This window comes from Cordyceps javanica, chromosome 3 (assembly GCF_051103115.1).
Source record: "Cordyceps javanica chromosome 3, complete sequence".
In the NCBI taxonomy this organism is placed as follows: domain Eukaryota; kingdom Fungi; phylum Ascomycota; class Sordariomycetes; order Hypocreales; family Cordycipitaceae; genus Cordyceps; species Cordyceps javanica.
This window is the reverse complement of record NC_139297.1, coordinates 4,567,606-4,586,790: the sequence shown is the minus strand read 5'-3', so window position 1 is coordinate 4,586,790 and position 19,185 is coordinate 4,567,606. Positions and strand designations below refer to the sequence as shown.

The 19,185-nt window shown below is 52.7% G+C and overlaps 7 protein-coding genes across 7 annotated transcripts; 3 read left to right on the top strand and 4 right to left on the bottom strand.

Moving 5' to 3' along the window:
- Window positions 1-39: 39 nt before the first annotated feature.
- V2A60_005571 (uncharacterized protein) lies at window positions 40-4,161 on the bottom strand (the record flags this gene model as incomplete). Its single annotated transcript, XM_083256881.1, has 1 exon — window positions 40-4,161. The coding sequence occupies one exon, from the start codon at window positions 4,159-4,161 to the stop codon at window positions 40-42; it is 4,122 nt and encodes a 1,373-aa protein (XP_083113007.1).
- An 867-nt stretch (window positions 4,162-5,028) lies between these two features.
- Window positions 5,029-6,767, bottom strand: V2A60_005570 (translation termination factor eRF1; the record flags this gene model as incomplete). Its single annotated transcript, XM_083256880.1, has 5 exons — window positions 5,029-5,033; window positions 5,091-6,222; window positions 6,303-6,352; window positions 6,439-6,523; window positions 6,732-6,767. 5 exons carry the CDS (start codon window positions 6,765-6,767, stop codon window positions 5,029-5,031), a joined length of 1,308 nt encoding a protein of 435 aa, XP_083113006.1.
- A 1,280-nt stretch (window positions 6,768-8,047) lies between these two features.
- V2A60_005569 (DUF1770 domain-containing protein) lies at window positions 8,048-8,667 on the top strand (the record flags this gene model as incomplete). The annotated part of the gene is made up of 2 exons (XM_083256879.1): window positions 8,048-8,425; window positions 8,488-8,667. The coding sequence occupies 2 exons, from the start codon at window positions 8,048-8,050 to the stop codon at window positions 8,665-8,667; spliced, it is 558 nt and encodes a 185-aa protein (XP_083113005.1).
- Window positions 8,668-9,085: 418 nt separating this feature from the next.
- Window positions 9,086-11,242, bottom strand: V2A60_005568 (uncharacterized protein; the record flags this gene model as incomplete). The annotated part of the gene is made up of 5 exons (XM_083256878.1): window positions 9,086-10,039; window positions 10,102-10,473; window positions 10,530-10,659; window positions 10,716-10,885; window positions 11,009-11,242. 5 exons carry the CDS (start codon window positions 11,240-11,242, stop codon window positions 9,086-9,088), a joined length of 1,860 nt encoding a protein of 619 aa, XP_083113004.1.
- A 1,011-nt stretch (window positions 11,243-12,253) lies between these two features.
- On the top strand, window positions 12,254-13,302 carry V2A60_005567 (60S ribosomal protein uL2; the record flags this gene model as incomplete). The annotated part of the gene is made up of 4 exons (XM_083256877.1): window positions 12,254-12,302; window positions 12,405-12,512; window positions 12,639-13,120; window positions 13,177-13,302. The coding sequence occupies 4 exons, from the start codon at window positions 12,254-12,256 to the stop codon at window positions 13,300-13,302; spliced, it is 765 nt and encodes a 254-aa protein (XP_083113003.1).
- Window positions 13,303-14,044: 742 nt separating this feature from the next.
- On the top strand, window positions 14,045-15,290 carry V2A60_005566 (adenosine kinase; the record flags this gene model as incomplete). Its single annotated transcript, XM_083256876.1, has 3 exons — window positions 14,045-14,096; window positions 14,259-14,717; window positions 14,791-15,290. The coding sequence occupies 3 exons, from the start codon at window positions 14,045-14,047 to the stop codon at window positions 15,288-15,290; spliced, it is 1,011 nt and encodes a 336-aa protein (XP_083113002.1).
- A 626-nt stretch (window positions 15,291-15,916) lies between these two features.
- V2A60_005565 (EST1 family protein) lies at window positions 15,917-18,924 on the bottom strand (the record flags this gene model as incomplete). The annotated part of the gene is made up of 4 exons (XM_083256875.1): window positions 15,917-17,631; window positions 17,688-18,559; window positions 18,626-18,739; window positions 18,887-18,924. 4 exons carry the CDS (start codon window positions 18,922-18,924, stop codon window positions 15,917-15,919), a joined length of 2,739 nt encoding a protein of 912 aa, XP_083113001.1.
- Window positions 18,925-19,185: the final 261 nt, after the last annotated feature.

Genomic DNA, 19,185 nt, shown 5'->3' with positions numbered 1-19,185 from the left:
ATAAAACAAAATAATAAGACTGTCCAAAACAGGTTGCCCTTACCGCTTTTGTTCCTCAAACTGAGCGGTCCTGCTCTTCATTACACTCCTATACTCTGCCCTGCAGCTGCTGCAGTGGGACTCTTGCCATTGTTTCAGTTCCTCTACCTGGTGGTCTGGGAGGGGGTCCAAAACCTTCTGACCGCCGGCTGACTTGCCAAAGGCTGTTTTGTACTCACTCTGCTCATGCTTCAGCCCAAGCACGCGACCAAGCTCATCACAGAGCGAATTTTCATTTATCAGCCAGTTCTCCCACTCCGATTGCATCATTTCGCCCTCGATGCTGTTGACCACTCGCAAAGCTACCAGCAGATCATGTCGATATGTACCTAGGCGTTGTCTCGTGCGGCGAATGCGACGAGCAGTAGAGCGGCTTGACGGCGCCAAAGAACTGCCAGAGTCTTCCCACGCGGCATCCAGGTCAGTTACCTGCATTAGGTCTGTGAATGCGCCGTAGCAGGTGCTGTTTTCAAGGCCAATGATCGGGGCTGAACCACCGGCTCCAGTGGCCTCTGCGAGGTCAGAAAAGTAGATTGCTTTGCTCATAATGGGATGCGGTGTGACGCCAATACGGCGCATGAACCGCGCTGCACTACGCTCTTGCCACCACGTTGAGGTACTCGAGGACGTCAACAGTATGTTTAGAAGACCACTTATCAACAAGAGAGCAATAATGGCACGGTGCGCTGTGGCGATATCGAAAATTCGTTTTACGCCAGCAAATGTCCACATTATGACAGAAGTGATGCAACTCTCTGCAAATGACCGTATCGTATCGAAGACCATTGATGTAAGAGTCCGCGGTGTCACTGCTTGCTTTCTGGTCGAATCTGTTGAACCAGGAGAAAAGACGACTACCTGCGTCTGATTGCCGACTTGGCCATAAACATGAATGGCCCTGTTTGTCCTAGAACGCGACCCAAGCTTGCGCACCTGGTCGGTTGCAAGTTCTGCAAGCTCCTCGGCTTGAGCCTTGATGTCGTGTAAAGCTTGACGCTCTACCAAGTTCTTTGATAGTGCTGGTGTCCTTGACCAATCAATCTTGACCCATATGGCAAGTTTGCATTTGGATTTTGCCACGTGTGTAATGACAATCTTGGAGATGAGCTTGAATGATGTTGAGTGAGGCAGGTGCCACGCGGTTTTGGTGTGCGTTACCACGTACGTGACATGATCGCTGAAAAGATCAATTGTTTGTTCATCTTTTACATCGGCACTTCTATCGCGCCCGAGCATATCAGTATAGTTGACTTTAAACTGAAACTCGCGGCGCATTCGGCCTTGGTCTACCAGAACCCATGGTCCTTGGGCAATTTGCTGCGCACGATGCTCAAAGTATAACTTGGGGAACACAAAGCTCCTATCACCAAACAAAACATGGAAGCAGGCCTTTGCACTGATCTCAAAATGTCGCTCAGCAGCCATTTCGGTCATATTCTCGGGCTCATATTCAACAGGGTGGCTGGGCAGATGAATCTTGGGAAGTAGTTTGTGACGAGATAGAGAGTGTCGAAGGCGCGGGGTAGACTCGATTGGCGAACGACCAAGGCTTCTGCTAGGATTTCCAGTCTCAATTGGTGTATAGAGGGACGAGTCATCCCATCCGTCAATGCTTGGACTCGGTCTCTCTTCTGCTCTTTCAAGATTGATTAGAGCGAAAATCAAGTTTTCAGTGTTTGCAGGCTCCTCAGCCTGGATATTGTCAATGACGAGGTTGAGACGGCTGTGGAGCAGGTGCAGGTCATCCAAGTACACCTTCAAGTTGACCTCTTTCCAGACAGCTTTGCCCAGATCTTCGCCTAGGCGCAAGGTTATAGAGTCCGAGTCTCGACCAGAATGGGCGGTAACCTCCGCAATGATGTCCAAGCTGACCGAGAAGGTTGTGATGAGTCCCATGCGCTGACTATAAAAATACATATAGTCTGGCGTGACATATATTCTACCATCCCCTGCAAACGGGTCTTGGAGAGATTCATTGGCCGCCTTGAACGACCAGGACGCTCTAAAAACGAGTACAAGCTTTTCATCCCCCTGTACATCAGGAAACAACAGTTTGAACTGCGCAGTCTGAAGTCGCAGCTCTGTTGGATAATTGATCGGAAGCAGTTCACTTGGTGTTTTCTCCTTGGACGGCGTACTGAGTGTAGTCTGCATGCCTTCTGGCAGCAACACACCAATGGGATCATCTGCATCTCTCCTGGGTAGCACTGGTTGGCTGGGTTTATCCGAAGCAGCCCACATGTTCGTACCCCAGTAGTTAGCAACAATGGAAGCCGGGAGGTTCTTTCGAGATTCGCCCGGTGAAGATTTGTCAGCTGCGTGGACAGCTGCTGCTCGACTGAGTGTTGTCACTACAGGGGGCTTCTCCAACGTCGACGGCGCCAGAGATCCTAGCTGACTATCAAGTTTCGGAAGAGGATTGCCTCTCTTCGCGACACTTGGAGAGAGTAGCGGGTGAGGGTATCCCGGCAGCACATTATGGCTTGCTGATATTAAGCTAGCAATACCGCTGCCGGAGGCTGGTAGGCCGGGGCTGGGCATTGGGCCTTCATTACCAGTACCGAAAGTTGATTTCCTATGCAGATCCAATTTCTGGATAATGCGTGCAGCATGCTCTCTACCAGACTCACCATCCTCACGAGTGACTAGGTCCTTGCTGAGTTCTTTGCCAAGAGCCGTAAAGGACCTTCGCGGTACAGTACCGTTAGAGCTCATATCAATACTCTGACGAGGCATAGCGTGTGCTTCAGGTGGCTTGAGCATGGTCGCAGCTCGCTCAACGCCCACTGAAGGATCATCGGAAGCATTCATGTGTATATCGAAGTTGTTGGCAGAAAATTCGGGGGCGCTTGGAGGATTGATAGAAAATGCAGGATCATGACGCGACATGGAGCTCGCGGTTCTTCCCCGGCTGGTATCAAAGGCCTCTTTCTTTGCGACTTCAAAGACTTCAAGCCACTCCGCCAATTCCTTTTGGTTTTCCGCTTGAAGAACCAGAGACTGATCTTTGGTCTTGATTTCGAAACAGAATCGCCTTTCTTCACCAACGGCTGGTCTGGCATTGCAGAGCAAGACTCCAATCTCGTCACCCTGGAGAACACCCTGTGAACCTGGAATCAACCAACCAAATACTCCGTCTCTGCAATAATGCCACCTTCGAATCCAGGAATATCGGGTCGGCTTGTTGGAGAGGACACGCAAAAATAGCCAGCCCTGCTTAGCAGAAACAACGGCAGAGTCATCCTTGGGCTGCAGATTCACAGGGCCACGTGAGCTTAGGAAGGGTATTGTGGACACATTGTAGTCTTCAAGCTCTCGAGAGGGCTTGACATTTTCAATGGCCAAGTCGTATATATTCTTCTTTGCTGCCTGAAGTTCGCGGCGAAAGACAGCGTCAGCCGCCTCCATCTCCTTGGACCAGCCGTGAACACGTTCCATCTCACGGCTCCAGCGCATGGCATTTGCGGTTGCATCACGAGAGCCTTTGATCTCCTTCCATATATCGCTACAGACGGTCACGAGGAGCCTGTCGATGGCAGATCGAAGCTGAGGGACGGCCTGACAAAATTCAATAGATGCCTGCAAATAGATTTTGCGGCTTTCAAACACTGAAAATGCATCCTCTCTCAGAGCAGATGGCTCTTTAGTCTTATGCTGCCCGACATAACGGGCGAGGGTCGAGTCGAAGGTCCGTTGCGCCGCCTCGAGACTTCGCCGGGTCTCCTTGAAGTTGCGCAGGTCACCGCTCATGAAGGTCCGGATCGGCTCGACTACGGTCGACTCCATACGCCTCATAGCACCCTTCATCTGCGTGAGCCATTCGCGCGACCCCTCCCCGACCCTTTTGAGCGCCAGCAGTGTGTAGTCGTTGTCGAGCAGGGTGTCACCAGCCGGGGGTGCCGTCTTGGCGAGGTACGAATTAATTGTGTCGTCGAGGGCCAGGAAGTCGTGGAGAAGCTTCGATGTCGAATTCACATAGTTGTTTAGCCATTTTTCAATTGCTTCAATTTGGTCGCCAAAGTGAAGGGCAGTCGATCGAAACGTCGGCGAGTCGAGCGCAGCTTCCAGCAGGCCAACAGGAATAGCACGCTTCGGCGATCGCGACAGGCTGGCCGGGTCCATGATTGCTGCGAAGTTTGGTATGGTACGGGAGTTTCAGCTTCGGATTCCCATGGTTAATTGAATGGTTCGAATTCCGCAGATACCGACGGTCTTGGAGCCGCAAGATATGTTGTTGTTTCGTTACAGCCCCAGAGCTATGAGGTTGAGACAAGTCGTCGTCATTGGACAGCTTCCGCAGGTCGCTCGCTGACGGCCGCCCCCTGGCTGCGCCCACAATAGCGCCACCTCACCAATCGCCAACCGCCCTTAGCCTCAACGTTATTGCCATTGTGACAGGTAAAATGCCGTTCAATGCTCTAATGTTTGCATTTGAATAGCTAATTGGAATAGACGGGAAGCAAGTTAATCGGCGAATAGATAGCGCGGATACTGCGGACACATATATTCGCGTCACAGGTGGAACGGTGTAATCTCATTGAGCTGCACGCCAAAGCTAATGTAATAATGTATTGTTTTCTATCTCAATATTACAAGATCTTCTCTTGCAATGCTACCTTTTTTTCAAGTCCCCATGCCAATGATTTCATTCATTCATAATATGGCAAAGAGGCTGGGCATCTAGGCAACAGCGTGAGCATGAAACCGCGAGGGTCTGATGGTCAGTGTCCGGAGTTTGCAGCCATACCTTCAATCTGGTTGTGATCAAATTCAATTTGTCGACATCATGGCTCGCAGTGGGCTTGGTCGAGACGCCTGGTGGCTTTGGTGAGCCGGCCGGGCGCCGTTGAACGCCGTCAGCCGCCTTTGGGCGACAGACGGCGGAGCCGCGCTGGACCGGTGAGCCTCATGACGCCAGTCGTTGGTGTTGTCTTCTGTAGACTCTTGAACTTGAGAACCGCCCTCGTTGTCCACGAGGGTATCCACAGGTCAATCTAATTCTTGTCAGCCACGCGGTTGGTCACAAAGGTAAGGCTCCAGGTCCAACTTACCGTCGTAGTAGTCATCATCGTCAGAATCTTCAGCCAACTGTTCAAAGTTGACCTTGTAGCGGAGGATACCGCCAATACCACCAAAGCCCTTGACGAACTGATTACCTTCCGTGGAACGGTCGGAAACGAACTCGAGAGTGGCACCAAAGTCTTTGTAGTGCTCAGCGATCCATTCGAGGAAGGAGCCTTGATTGACGACATCCATCTCCTGGCCTGTAGCGGTGTCAAGGAACTTGTCCTTGTTGAGGGCCTCTTGCTGCTTGGTGAAGTTGAGGACGTGCTCCTTGCCCTCGCTGTCCTTGAGAACCCATCGATTGATCTCAAGGTTCTCGAAAACGATGAGGGTTTCGACGGCGCCAAGCTCGAGAGCCTTGAGGGTGTCATCGATACCATAGCAAACCTTGCCAGTGTCCTGGCTAATCTCGTCAAAGTACTTTCCAATCAGTTTCTTCTCCTGGACGAACTTGACGTTGCCGAGGGTCTCGGAAGACAGCTCGATAGCCTGGTTAAACCCGTTGTCACCACCGTAGGAGACATCAACGACCTTAATGACCTTGGTCTGCAGACGGGGATCAAACATGTCGGAGGCGTTGAGGTCGTTCTTGAAATCAGCAGAACCGGCGAGGACGAGACCGGCAACATTGACTTTGTCGTTTGTGATGAAGTTTTGGACAGCGAGTTCGGCTACCTTTCGAACGTAGTTATGACGCTTCTCGTCACGCAGACGAGAGAAACGCAGGGCGGATTGACCACCACGGCCGTGCTTTTTAGGGAGATCAACGGAAAACTTGTGAACGACTTCGCGGGTGTTGCCGCTCAGCGTGCCAAAGAGAGTGCTGTGACCGTCCATGATAATGAAACCGAACTTTTGGTCGGAATCGAGCAGCTCGGCGAGAGCCTCGGTGTGGAACTTGTTATCGCAGAGGTAGAGAGAGGTGTTGATGGGCTTGAAGGGCTCAAAGTCAATGTTGACCTTCTTCTCCTTGCCCTCCTGGGTCAGGATTTCACCACAGTAGACGACCAAGCCGTTGGGGGGGACCTTGTTGTAGAGCTTGAGTCTGCTCTGTGTAGAGGTAATGGCCGACAGGACCGATTGTCTGTTGACTCGAGACTTGATGTTGGAAGCCGTACCCTGAAGTCGCAACAGTTAGCGATCGGTCACTAGGTATGGTGGGGCGTAGGGATTGCGCAGAGTGAGGGAGGTGGCCGTACGTATTCTTCAGCCAACATCTTGGCAATTCGAGAAACTTGGTCCTTGGGAGCTGAACAGGGGGTGAGTCAGGATTCGGTTTTGTGAGGGCTGTGGCGCGGCCAGGCAGCGACGAGGAGCGGCGGAGCGTGGACGTACGGATGATGAGGGAAATCATGGATGTGCCATTGCCACGAGCAGCTTCAAGACGCTTGATGAGCTTCTTGATCTTCCAGATCTCAATCTAGAGGGCGGAAAAATCCACAGGTCAGCCAGGATGGTTCGGAATTCAGCAGAAAGTGTCGTGTGCCTCGTGGCCGAAGCGCGGGGCAGTTCAAGTCTGACAATGAGGGGCATCGCCAAAAAAAAATCTGGCGCGCAAAATTTCCCACCCACAGACAGGAGCGCACACAGAGGGGTGGTTGACGAGACGAGGGGCAACCTAGACGTACGTTTCTCTCGGCCTCGCCGTTTTGCTCGCTGTTCATGTTTGCGGTGTTGAGTAGGAACAAGTGCGCGGCCGCTTGTCCAGTCGAACTCAGACGAAGGGATTGAGCAGATGGCGGACACGGAGGGTAGTGACGCCTTACGCTGCAAGAGATGTGTTTTGTTCAAGTCGAGAGGGCTTCTCGGTTTTCGTCCAAGCAAGCCTGGGACCAGAATTTTCAGAGGAGGGAGCCGCTGTAAGTTGGGCCGGCCAGTGGATTTGCTGCCTTGCACTTAATAATTCGGTCGTTGTCAAGGTCCCTCAGTGGATTGCGAAGGCTGGGCCAGACCGAAGGTACGTCACTGGTTGCCCGCCTACAACGAGGTAAGTAAGTACCTACTTACTGAGTACTTACTTACCCTACTTAGGTAGGTAGTTCGGTAACTTAGGTACTTGGCACTGCCATGAGTATGCGCGCAATTCTTACTTGAGACAAATGCACCGCTACCCGCCACTTCTGCGTGACGTCCCCGATACCCAGTCATTTCATCCGTACATGGTCGGGCTACTGAGTAAGTAAGTAAGTAAGTAGGGATTTGGCCGTTAATTGTCACCGCATGTTGCGTCCCGTGCTGGAAGTGGCAGCTGAGTGGTGCGCTGTAACCTAGGTACCTAGGCACCCACTACTTAAGTAGCAGGCGCTTTGGTACGAATTAGGTCTAAAGGTACATATCTCACGAGTTAAGTACTTAGTATCAGTACTCCGTACGGATACTTAAGTAAGAGGTAGAGAGCAGTGGCAGAAGGACGGCGGTGGCAGAAGCGTGAGCTTTGCTAAGTAATAAGTTATAAGTAATAGCCTGTACACGGTACTTGGTCTGAGCTCTTACCGTCCCATCCACAGATGCTGGCCCCTGCTGTTGTGGCTCAGGCGGGCACAGGTACTCCCGAGCAACAATGTACGTCAAATAATACCTGGTCCACTCCTCAAAACTACTTGGTTCTTGAAGCCCACTGTACTTGGTCTGCACTTTAAGTACACCAATTACAGTGGCGCTCCTCTGACAGTACTCCGTACCAAGAGGTAAGTAGGTTGGCACCTACCCGGGGCAAGTTACTCGGTACTCGAGCTTCCATCTGCAAGTACTGAATAGCCTCGCCAGCCCGATTTCGGCACATCCGACTGTGGCATTTCATCATTGTGCGGCCAGAGCAGTTCTTTCGACAACAAGCTCACCTTCTGCACCGGCTGCTTGGGCTGGCAAACACCCGCTCGCGAATCGACCCTCTCCGGCCTCTCCCTCTCCCTACATTCACTTTCTCGTCACATACAACGCCATCATGGCTTCGCAAGATCCCTTCTCAGCGGAGCTGCCAACCGAGATCGCTAGTACCTTGCAAGCAGGTCATATAAGAAGCAACCCGGATCCCGCCCTCGACATGGCTCCTGGTACTGCCGCCGACGATAAGGAAATTCTGGGCGACAAGTACGACTACGACGCGCTCGGGAGCAATGCGGCCGACCAGCTTGACGGCATTGACGACGACGACGATGATGATGATGATGACGATATTCCATACAGTGTTCTCAAGCGTCCTCGTCGGCAGCGACAGGCGCTGCCGCCTCTGCCCGACCTGCGCTTCGAGCAGAGCTATCTAAAGAGCATTGCTGCAGCCGATACATGGTGGAAGATTGCCCTCATCACAACACGAGATCAGGTATATTTTTTCTTTCTACTCCCGTCCAAAGCCTTGTTCGTCGCTAACACACAAGAACCAAGGTCATCATGCCTCTAGCTCAAGGTATAATTTATAACCTGTTGCTTTGCGGTTGGCAAGAATGGAATCGCAATGCCAAGCTCCATGGCAGCTCAGTCGGTGCCCGTGTCCGCAGATGGTGGTACGGCGTCAACAACTGGACAGTGCCCAGCAACGGCCAGCATCGCCATTTCCGCAGATGAGCTGGCACATGCGTTCTCGCATTCCAATAACTCAGTCCTGCTTTTCACCAAGCAATGTCGTATAATACTCACACAATAATACCAGAAACGTCGAATCATCATTAAAGTTCAATGCTAATATTCGCGTCTCGTCTCCGTAGTTCTTCTTTCAGTACCCTGTCCCAAAGCCCCTATAATCTTGATATGCCATTTTCATACACCAGATAGCTAAACACAAGTAACCTGCCATAACATCAGAAGACTGACTCGGTTTGTATCATAGCCAATCGCTCAACATTAATATGCCACAATATCCCTCCCAAAATAAACCGTGTACTCTCGTCCTCCTCAGTCACTAGAGTCCCTCTACATGTATTCCAAACTCCAGGCCGTACGGCAAATCAGACACAAAACAAAGACGAACATCCATGCCCGAGCCCTATTGAGGCGCATTGAGAACGTCCGGCAAAGTAGCCGGCTGCACATGCTTCTTCTCGGGGCTGCCACGAAATGCAAGCGGTGCCGAGGCAATGGCAACAGAGCTCGCCGGCGTAGTGTCAGTGCCTGGCTCTGATTTCCCAATTTGAATATCAGACTTGTGTGAAGGTACATCTGCTGGCTGAATTTCAGGCTGCAGAATCGATTTCTCTTCGCGTTTAGTGTCTGGCGCGGGCGAGTCCTCCATATCAACATCGACGACAGCTTTGGTCGGAGCCTCAGTCAACGCGGATTTATGTTCCTCCATGTCGGTGAAAGGCAGTGCATTTGGCACTGAATCAATGGGTGAGAGAGCAGTTCTCAGGTTCGGTGCCCCGATTGCCAACTTGACCACAAGACTTTTTGGGCTGTCTTCTATGTCATCATCAACCATAGCCTCATCGTCGTCAAACTCGTCCTCTTCCTCCTCAGATTCCTCTGGTACGTGCGCCTCCACGTCCTCTTCGTCGTCTCCGAATTCAGCCTCGCTCACGGCGTCGTCCGAGTCCATGGAGCGCCTGCTGCTGCGGCCACGACCGTTAGCCTCTTCCCAGCCGTTTGCCGCGCCAGCAGCCGCTGAACGCCGCGGTCTACCGTTGGTGCTCTCCTGATCAGCTTCCGAGTAATCTCCTTGGACGCTCGCAGCTGCACTGTCATCACCTGCCATCATTCGAGGAGGTGCCCGAATCTGCCGCCCACTGGCTGTTGTCACAGGACCAGACTCTGCTGGTGTGTTCGCTCCGGTATTCCGTGTGGAGCGGCGATTAGTTGAGTCCGAATAAAATATATCTTCATCGTCCGAGTATGTGTACTTGACGCGTTTGCCACGGGTCCTCCCTTCGTACATGGAGAAGCCCGGCTCTGGCCTTTTGAACTGCTCCTTGCGCATTTGTCGGTACTCGCGACGTCTTCGCTTCTGTATTTGCAATCAGGTCAGTATTGAATTCAGCTCTTACGAGGTCTGCCTCAAGTACACACCTCTTCTCCAGCCTCAAAGCGAGGGATGGCTTGCACCATCTTGTGGCTGAGCTTCTTCGCCTTGGGACCACCGTCCTTCGTATTGAGCTTCTCCGCTAAAACCTTCAGCTCCTCAATCGAGCCAGCGACACTCCACCATGTGCGGTTCGCTCCGGCAGGGTTGCTTTCTCTATACACGCGGAAGGCTGTATCATCTTGGCCTTCCACCAAGAAGTATCTTCTCTTATCACCATCAGAGCCCCATGGTTGAACTGCACGTGGTTGGTTCAAATCGTCCTCGTGTCGGTTTTGTTTGTAGGCTTGATTTATTATGGCTTTGACGTTTTCAGACGATGACATGGTCCAGAGGATCAATGTTCGGAGAAGAGTCAGCTAGAAAGGAGCATTGTCAGCACTCGGAAAAATCTGGCCTTTGATTTCGCGCATACTCGTTCTGTAGGGTTCATCGTGTTGAATCCACCGCCACCTGACAAGGGGCTTTTATCCTCCCATGATGCTGGCCACTGGCCCTTGTGTGACGCAAGGGCGTCCTCCAGCGCCCTGTTGTAATGCCCAGGTCTGCGGCAAACAGTCAGTGTAATGCTCGAATGCGCGAGGGCCGTGTTTACTCATACTTGACATCCTGTTTGCGATTCAACAGGAGTCCCAGCAGCGCGCACAGAAAGTGCTCTGCGCGGTCTCCTGGGATAGGCTCGACTACATCACGTTCCAGTTCTTGAGGACCGAAATTTGCAAGCGATTTCGGTAGCGCATCGGTAAAGCGGCTTCTAAACATGACAATGAACTGTTTTGATCAGCAGAGTCCTTGGCGGTCACAGTCGTCAAGTGTCGCGTTCCCCGGCGCGCAGCCCACATCGCTCGCGAGGGGGAAATACAGCGCAGCAGCTCAAATCAAAGCAGTACATACGGCAATATCAGGGTTGTCTGCGAGAACGTATTCGTGCGCGGGCGACGGCGATCGTTTTCTCGGGGGAGGCGATGGCGATCTAGGCGATTGCTCCGATGCCTTGGAGAAGAACTTTAGAATGCCACCCTTCTTGGGCGCTCCGCTGTCGGGGCCGGCATCAAGCTCATCATCAGATGGAACTGGTGAAAGAGACGAGAGCGATGAGAGGTCTGATGAGTCGTTATCCGAGGCCATTTTGTAAGCTTCGACGTCCTTCTTCTGAGTGTTTGGTGTTGCAAGAAGCAAGGAGTGCAGAGTTCCGGAAGTGAGGCGTGGCATGCGACTAAAAGTAACCGCGTCGAGGGACCCGCGAAATCTAACGCGCCAGCGCTCATAGGCCAATTTGCCCAGACACATTAGCCATCAGCGCTGCCGTGATACACTAGGTGCTACATTTTTCACAGGCCAATGCGCTGGTAGGCCGGAACAATTTCATCCCAAAGCTCAAATGTAAGCCGTCAAACGTCCTGGCGACTTTGCGAAGCTCGAAGAGCCAGCGACGTGTCGTACACAGCGGTCTTCGCAAACACTGTGATGCAAACGCGTCGATATTCATTTAATTGTGCGCCAGGATACTGTGCACGCGGCAATTACGTGTCTACTATAGTTTCTGAGGTCGCGAAGAGCCGTGTTGTACGAACCACTGCCACCAACGGCGAAACTCGTTCGAGTGGCAATGTATACGTAAAGAATAATAGTGCATTTGAAGGAAAACACATCTTCGATGAACTGCTGCAGTTAAGAAGGCAACTGCATTAAAAAGAGTTTGAGTCTGCAGAAGCAAACTCAGCATCTGAACCTGATATTGAGATCAAAGGAAGTTTCCCAGAACACCAGCTGTACCGAACGAAACACTTTACGCGATCCCCAGAAGCCGCGGAGGCTTGGCTCACACGTGACCGTTTGAGCCGCACTAGCCACAATGGACGATGGACCTCCAAACAAGCCACATCGAGTTGACCCACGACTTGCCGGAGCAAAAACAAATCAACTTTTAATCTAGTCACGTGGTGAGGGCTGCCCGGTTTTACGGTGGACAGGGCCCGCACACAAAAATTATGTCGGGCCAAGCGAATGCCAGGGCTTCCCGTTAAACAACCAAGCGGCAAGAGATAGGTAATTGGCATCCCAACCTCACGCACCTCGACGATTCGCCACTAACATCAATTACTCGGACAGATACTCTTCGAGTAAAAACGAGTCGCCATGGGTAGAGTTATTCGCAACCAGCGCAAGGGCCGTGGCTCCATCTTCAGTCAGTCATCTCTCCCCGACAACCGAAATTTTGACGATGGCTTCGAACAAGTCGACGATCGGCAGAATCTGCATTTCGACATATACTAACTCTCGAGGATAGCGGCCAACACGCGCCTGAACAAGAACCCCGCCAAGTTCCGCACCCTCGACTACGCTGAGCGCCATGGCTACGTCCGCGGTGTAGTCCGCGACATCATCCACGATGCTGGTCAGTAACACCCGAGAACAATCGAAGGCGACGGCGAACCACTACATGACGCATCCGCTCGCGCGATTGGCAACGAATCGAGATGAGAACGTAGAACAAGGTAGCTGACGGAGGTTTGATTCGCAGGTCGCGGTGCTCCCCTCGCCAAGGTCGTTTTCCGTCACCCCTACAAGTACAAGCAGGTTTCCGAGACCTTCATCGCCAACGAGGGCATGTACACTGGCCAGTTCATCTACGCCGGCAAGAAGGCCGCCCTCACCGTCGGCAACGTCCTTCCTCTCGGTGAGATGCCTGAGGGTACCGTCGTCTCCAACGTCGAGGAGAAGATTGGTGACCGTGGTACTCTCGGCCGTACCTCCGGTGGCTACATCACCGTTGTCGGCCACAACCCCGATGAGGGCAAGACCCGCATCAAGCTGCCCTCCGGTGCCAAGAAGGTCGTCCACTCCAGCTCCCGTGGTATGATCGGTATCGTCGCTGGTGGTGGCCGTACCGACAAGCCCCTCCTCAAGGCTTCTCGTGCCAAGCACAAGTTCGCTGTCAAGCGCAACAGCTGGCCCAAGACTCGTGGTGTTGCTATGAACCCCGTTGACCATCCTCACGGTGGTGTACGTGTTACCGAAATCTATCAATACTTGAACTGTGAGGCTGACATGCGCAACAGGGTAACCACCAACATATCGGTAAGGCTTCTACCATCTCCCGATACGCCGCCCAGGGTCAAAAGGCTGGTCTTATTGCCGCCCGCAGAACAGGTCTGCTGCGCGGTACCCAGAAGACGAAGGAGTAAGGCAGGGCGATGTCTGGATTTCATGGTCTCATTGGGATGGTGTTATAGTGGCGTGCTTACATCTATGGATGGTACTGCTGAAGGAAGTAGTATGATAGAACTAAAAGCAAGTACAATGGATGACATTTTAGCGCACTTCCAAAAACATATTTTCTTTGTTCTACCGATTCCTGGAATATTGCGGCGACGGCCGGATGTGAATATGGAGGTTAGGAACCTCATCACCAGAGCTGTATTTCGTAGAGTTGCAGATTCGGTAGAATTAGGAGATGAGCTGAATGAAGTGTATAACTGTATTCAGGTTGGAGAGAACATGGTGAAGCAGTATTCTGTGACTTGGTGGGCAACCCACTAATTAGTGCAATGAATATTTCGATCGAGGCATGGGCGCATGCTTAGGGACGACACAATGTTCATTTATTCGAACTGGCTACATTCTAACAATGACATATCTGGCCATGTCTCTGCACTTGGCCGCCAATTAAGCCGCAATTGAGAGTTGAAATGTCAGACAAAGGGAAGCACGCCAATCGACCGTCTGGCACGCACCCCCAAAAATTGCCTTGAATGGACCAACCAGGTATTCAAAGTACCTACGTACCACCCACCATCAACCAGCCAGTGTGGCAACCCCGCCATAGCTTTTCATAAATTCTCCCTTCCCTGCCCCTCATTGAATCTCGACCCTCCAAAACTCAGAAGCCAGACCCGAAAAGTAGTTTTACAAAATTGATTTTAGAAAATGGCGCCCGCCAAGGAATATTCTCTTCTCTGCCTGGAGAACCCTCTCCTCGGTATGTGAATCTGCTGCTCTATTATTGGTCCCCAGCGTGCGCCCATACATCGAGGGAGAAAAAGCCCGCGGGGTATCAAAGACTTTCACCAAACGGGACTTTATAGCACCAGGGCCGTTCTATTGATCCAAAGCCCTACCTATCTAACATGAGATCTCACAGACATTCAGGCTGTCGGTAACCAGGAGCTGCTCGACAAGTACGGACTCAAGGCCAACGACGCCATCCTCGCTGAGGAGAAGCACATCCCCCTCTACGAAGACCTCCTCAACAACTACGAGGCCAAGCTGATTGCGGGCGGTGCCGCTCAGAACAGCGCCCGTGGTGCCCAGTATATCCTCCCCCCCAACAGCGTCGTCTATCTTGGCTGTGTCGGTGACGACAAGTACGCTGCCACCCTCCATGATGCCGTCAAGGCCGCCGGCCTCCGCGTCGAGTACCGCGTCGACCCGAAGCAGCCCACCGGCCGCTGTGGTGCCATCATCACCGGCCACAACCGCTCCCTCTGCACCGACCTCGGTGCTGCCAACCACTACAACCTCGAGCACCTGAAGCAGCCCGAGATCTGGGCTCTTGCCGAGAACGCCGACGTCTTCTACATCGGTGGCTTCCACTTCACCGGTACGATTACCGCCATTACCCCTGCCTGGCAGCGCATTCAAACAACGAAACCGCACTGACCGCTGTTATACAGTCTGCCCTCCCGCTATCATGGAACTGGCCAAGAACGCGGCCGAGAAGAACAAGATTTTTGTCCTGTCCCTCTCCGCCCCTTTCATCCCCCAGTTCTTCAAGGACCCCGTCGACGCCAGTGCGCCGTACTGGGACTACATTATTGGCAACGAGACCGAGGCTGCAGCCTACGCTGAGTCTCATGATCTCGCCTCCAAGGAGCCCAAGGATGTTGTCCAGCACCTTGCCAATCTACCCAAGGAGAACGGCAAGCGCAAACGTATCGCCATTGTTACCCAGGGCACGCTGCCTACCCTTGTTGCCATCCAGGGCGAAGAGGGCGTCAAGGAATTCCCTGTCCACGCCATTGACTCTGCTCAGATTACTGACACCAACGGTGCTGGTGACGCCTTTGCTGGCGGCCTCCTCGCTGGTATCGTCGAGGGCAAGTCTCTAGAGGAATCGATTGACATGGGCCAGTGGCTGGCTCGTCTAAGCATCCAGCAGCTCGGACCTTCGTAAGTTGACCATTTTGTTATCACTCTTCATTTGCAAAAGCACAGTTCTTGCTATGATTTTCGCTGTCATCTTCATTTCAAGTCGTAACACGTCATCTAAGCGTCTTGGACCTGTCACTTCTTCCCACCCCCAACTCAAATATCTCTATGCACAAGTGCTAACTCAACCCTCTTCTTCCAACAGGTATCCTTTCCCCAAGCAGACCTACAAGTCGTCCTAAGCGTATATAACTTGCGCGCCTCATTCTTCTTGCTTTTGGATATGGCCACGGCAAACGCGACCTTGCCATGGCGAAAGGGGCAAAATATCCGCTTGGCGTCGAGGTTGAGTGTCTTTTGATTTTGCGGGAAACAGGTTTCAACAACGGCGTTTTGCATCCATGGAGCGTAATTCCATTAAAACACGCTTTTGCATGGGAGAATCGTTCGGCATCCTCCACGATCCGATAAAAATACGTGCATCACTTTTTTCTAGAATATAGTTCCGTTTTTTGTTTTCATATAGAGCAAAAAAGCAGTTTGCTGCGCATGTGAACAATCATGACACATTTCGTTATTGCAAAAGGAGCGTTACCCAGAGGTTCGTCCTGAAGATGAGAGAATGTTTGTTGCAAAAGACAAAGTGTGGTCTCATTTCCTGCCTTCGTACGCGGCGCGGAGAACAGCTTCGTCGTAGGAAGACGTTGAACTGTCCACTGGGAAGACCCTTTGCAAAGTCTGCTGCTGTTGCTGTTGGTGGTGATAATGATACTGCCCATCGACACCATAGCTTGCCACCGCTACCCCCGGTGTTCCCTGGTACAAACTGCTGGGGTGCGAAAACTGCGCCAGGTTGCTAGCCGACGACGAAAACGGCATCGCATCAGGTGCGCGCAAGCCAGGTGGCGCGCTCAGCCCGCTGTGACGGACTCCGCTGCTGTTGCTACCGCTGCCGCCGCCTTTACTCTCGCCCCAATGGCTGAACGGCGAGGTGCGCGCTCCCGATGTAGCGCTCGTGGACGGTGGCCGGCCAGCCGCCGTAGCAAACGTCTGGAGAAGCGCAGCGCGGTGTGCATGCTCTGCTGTGGAGCCGCCGCTCAGATTGATGCCCATGTCCGCGGCGCGAATGTTGCCATGACTATAGACTCGCGGAAACTGGCTGCCGGTGGCAAGATCAGTGCGGTTTGGCGTTGATGGCACAGAAAAGGGATCATCAAACTTGCCCGAGGGGAGTGGCGTGATGGGCGACATGCCGGCGGCGGAAAGGGGTGAATTGGCGCCGCGAACGGGCTTAGGGGTATTGAACCACTCCCACGGCAAAGGCTCAAACTTACCCGAGGGAATAGACCTCGTCGGACTTGGATCTACCTGATGCTGATACGCGTTGAGCAAGTCTCTAGCGGGGTTTTGCTGGGCAGTGTGTGGCAAAGGGGCACAATTCTCGTGCGTCCCCGATTGTGGTTGCGGTGTAGGGGGCTTCAGAAATGGGGCCAGCATGTTGATGACGGTACTTTCTGCATCACCCACTTCGCCATCTTTGTTGGCAGGTGCCAGCGGGACCGCAGAAGGGTTTGGCGGTTCCGCAACAGCCTCGGGCTGTTTGCCATTTGATGTGTTGGGGCTTCCCTGGCGTTCTTGGGCAACTATCTGTGCGGAACGTCGTTTCTGTACATGGATAGTGGTAGGGGTTGCAACCGATTCTTTTCGTGCCACCGCCGGTGCTTCGGCGGTTATCTCTGACTGATTCAGAAAAGGTTGATACTCAAAGAGTAGCCAGTTGTCCACGACACGGCATGACAGGGGTACAGTCGGCTCCTCGGCAAGAAAATAGGCGCAGCGCAGAATGTCGAGGATCCGCGCCAGTTTTTCCATTTGCGGGCTCAGTCGCTGTTCAGGCGAGTAAAGGTGAGGCTTGATTTTGCCATTTTGCTCGCAGAACGAGCGGCACGGCTCTGGTACAGCACTTTCGCTGAGAGGCTGAAAGCCAAGATTGTCAAGATCCTCGGGTAGCAGGTAAGGGCAGGAGACCAAGTTCTCCTTGTTGTACGTTTCCACGCACATGAGAGTAAAGACTCGGGCAATTGTGTCCAACATGGCACCGGTGAGTGACCCTTCAGCAGTCGCAGCAGGTGCTCCAAACAGTTCTTGACATGACACTGCGATCCACATGGAATAGATTCGCAGAGCTGGAAGCAATGATTCTACAATCTCCGAGGTCTTGTTGTTTGCATCCTCAGCAAGGTCGTCTGATTTGGAAACGCTTTCCTTCAAGTTTTCCTCCAATACATTGGTGAAAGTCGAGAGAAATTTGATGTTGAAGTTGAAAATGTACTGATAGAACTGTAGTGAGGTGGCACTCTTGCTTTCTAGTGCACGTTAGCCAAGTCTCTTTCAGGGTGGTAGCACTTGACGAGGTACTCACCAGAACACTTCAATGTAGCTATGTGTTGGGCGGCAATGTTGATAAAGCTCATTTTTAGAATAATATCACGACAAGACCCATTTGCGGCGGCCATCTCGAGGCGATGTATCACTTCACGCTCAAGCTCTTTGTACTGGGCTGCGGCCTCGCCCTTGTAAAATAGGGCATGCAGGCGCACAAACCACATGGTGAAGGCGTCTTGAGGGCCCGACGAGGCGTGTTTGGACTTGTTGGAGCCGGGTTGTTGGAGAGACTTGAATTCCATTTCCAGATTAGACTTGGCATTGGGGTGAGGGTATCTGATTGCCCACGCGCGATAGAAGTGGTAGACGCCATCAAGGTGACTGCCCTGATCGAGGCTCACGATACCCATCTGATGAAAAGCAAAGCCGGATTTGGGCAAGAGATGCTGAGCAAGTGTGTAATAGGTCAAGGCCATGTCATATCCCGAGTTCTTGTGCTTTGCCTGTACTCTATAGCGGGCCAAATCGCCAAGTCGAATCAGCGTCGAATGACAGGACCTGAGCACTTTTGCGTTGAGTTCCGAGGGAACGGGGCTAATGAGATCGCTGGCAGTCATCTGCTCGACCTCGATACCCCGGGCGACGCGTTTGAGCTCGGGTATATCATATCGTGCGGAAAGTCGTTGGATATAGCCCTGGTAGAATTTTTGGGCGATGCGCAAAAAGTTGGTGTAGAGCTTTTCGGTTTTACGGCGCTCGACGGCCTGGGACGAGGATTTCAGCCTGCCAAGGATGCGGCGATATTCGGAATTGATGGAGGTGTGCAAGTTCCATAATATCTCTTCGGTATTCTCATTGGCGGCGTATTCGAAATCGAGAAAGACAGTCTGCACGCAGGCAAGGCGGAATCTGATGTAGGGTTAGCAAACGGGCAAGTGGCGCACTAGGCGGAGGAGCGACTAGGGGAATATGCACTTTTCGAGAGTACCGTCGGCGGCTTCGAGCTGGGAAATATCGACACCGGAAGATGCAGTATTTTTTATCTTTTCCAGCTGCTTCAGAAGATGTTTCCGAAGCTTCAAGGCGTTGCTGCGGTGGTGGATGGCAAAAGTTAGCACCTGGAGGGGTATGGCATCATGTCGTCGCATCGGTCAAGGGCGGCGCAAAGGCAGAGAGTCGCGACGCAGGCGCAACAGTGCCGCACCGGTAATCAGACACTTGAGGGTTACTACTCACTGCCATGTTTGGCTCGCCTGGGGCGTTGTTGAGGCCATGGTCTCCGTCGTCGTGGGCGCGCAGCAGACGGGCGACCGTGTTGGTGGCCCCCGACGTGGGCTTCCTTGCCTCGCGGATCGACCAAAAAAAAACGGTTGACCGAGAGGCGCGCGCCGTACAGAAATGGGGGGAGAGGAGGAGAAGGGGTGAGCCGGTCAGCTAATTTGTCGAATCATGCTATCTGGACGTCAAAAGCTGGAGAGCCGGGCTGCCCATAATCTTGTATTGGCGCTGGGTATTTGGTCGGGGCGGAGTGCAGC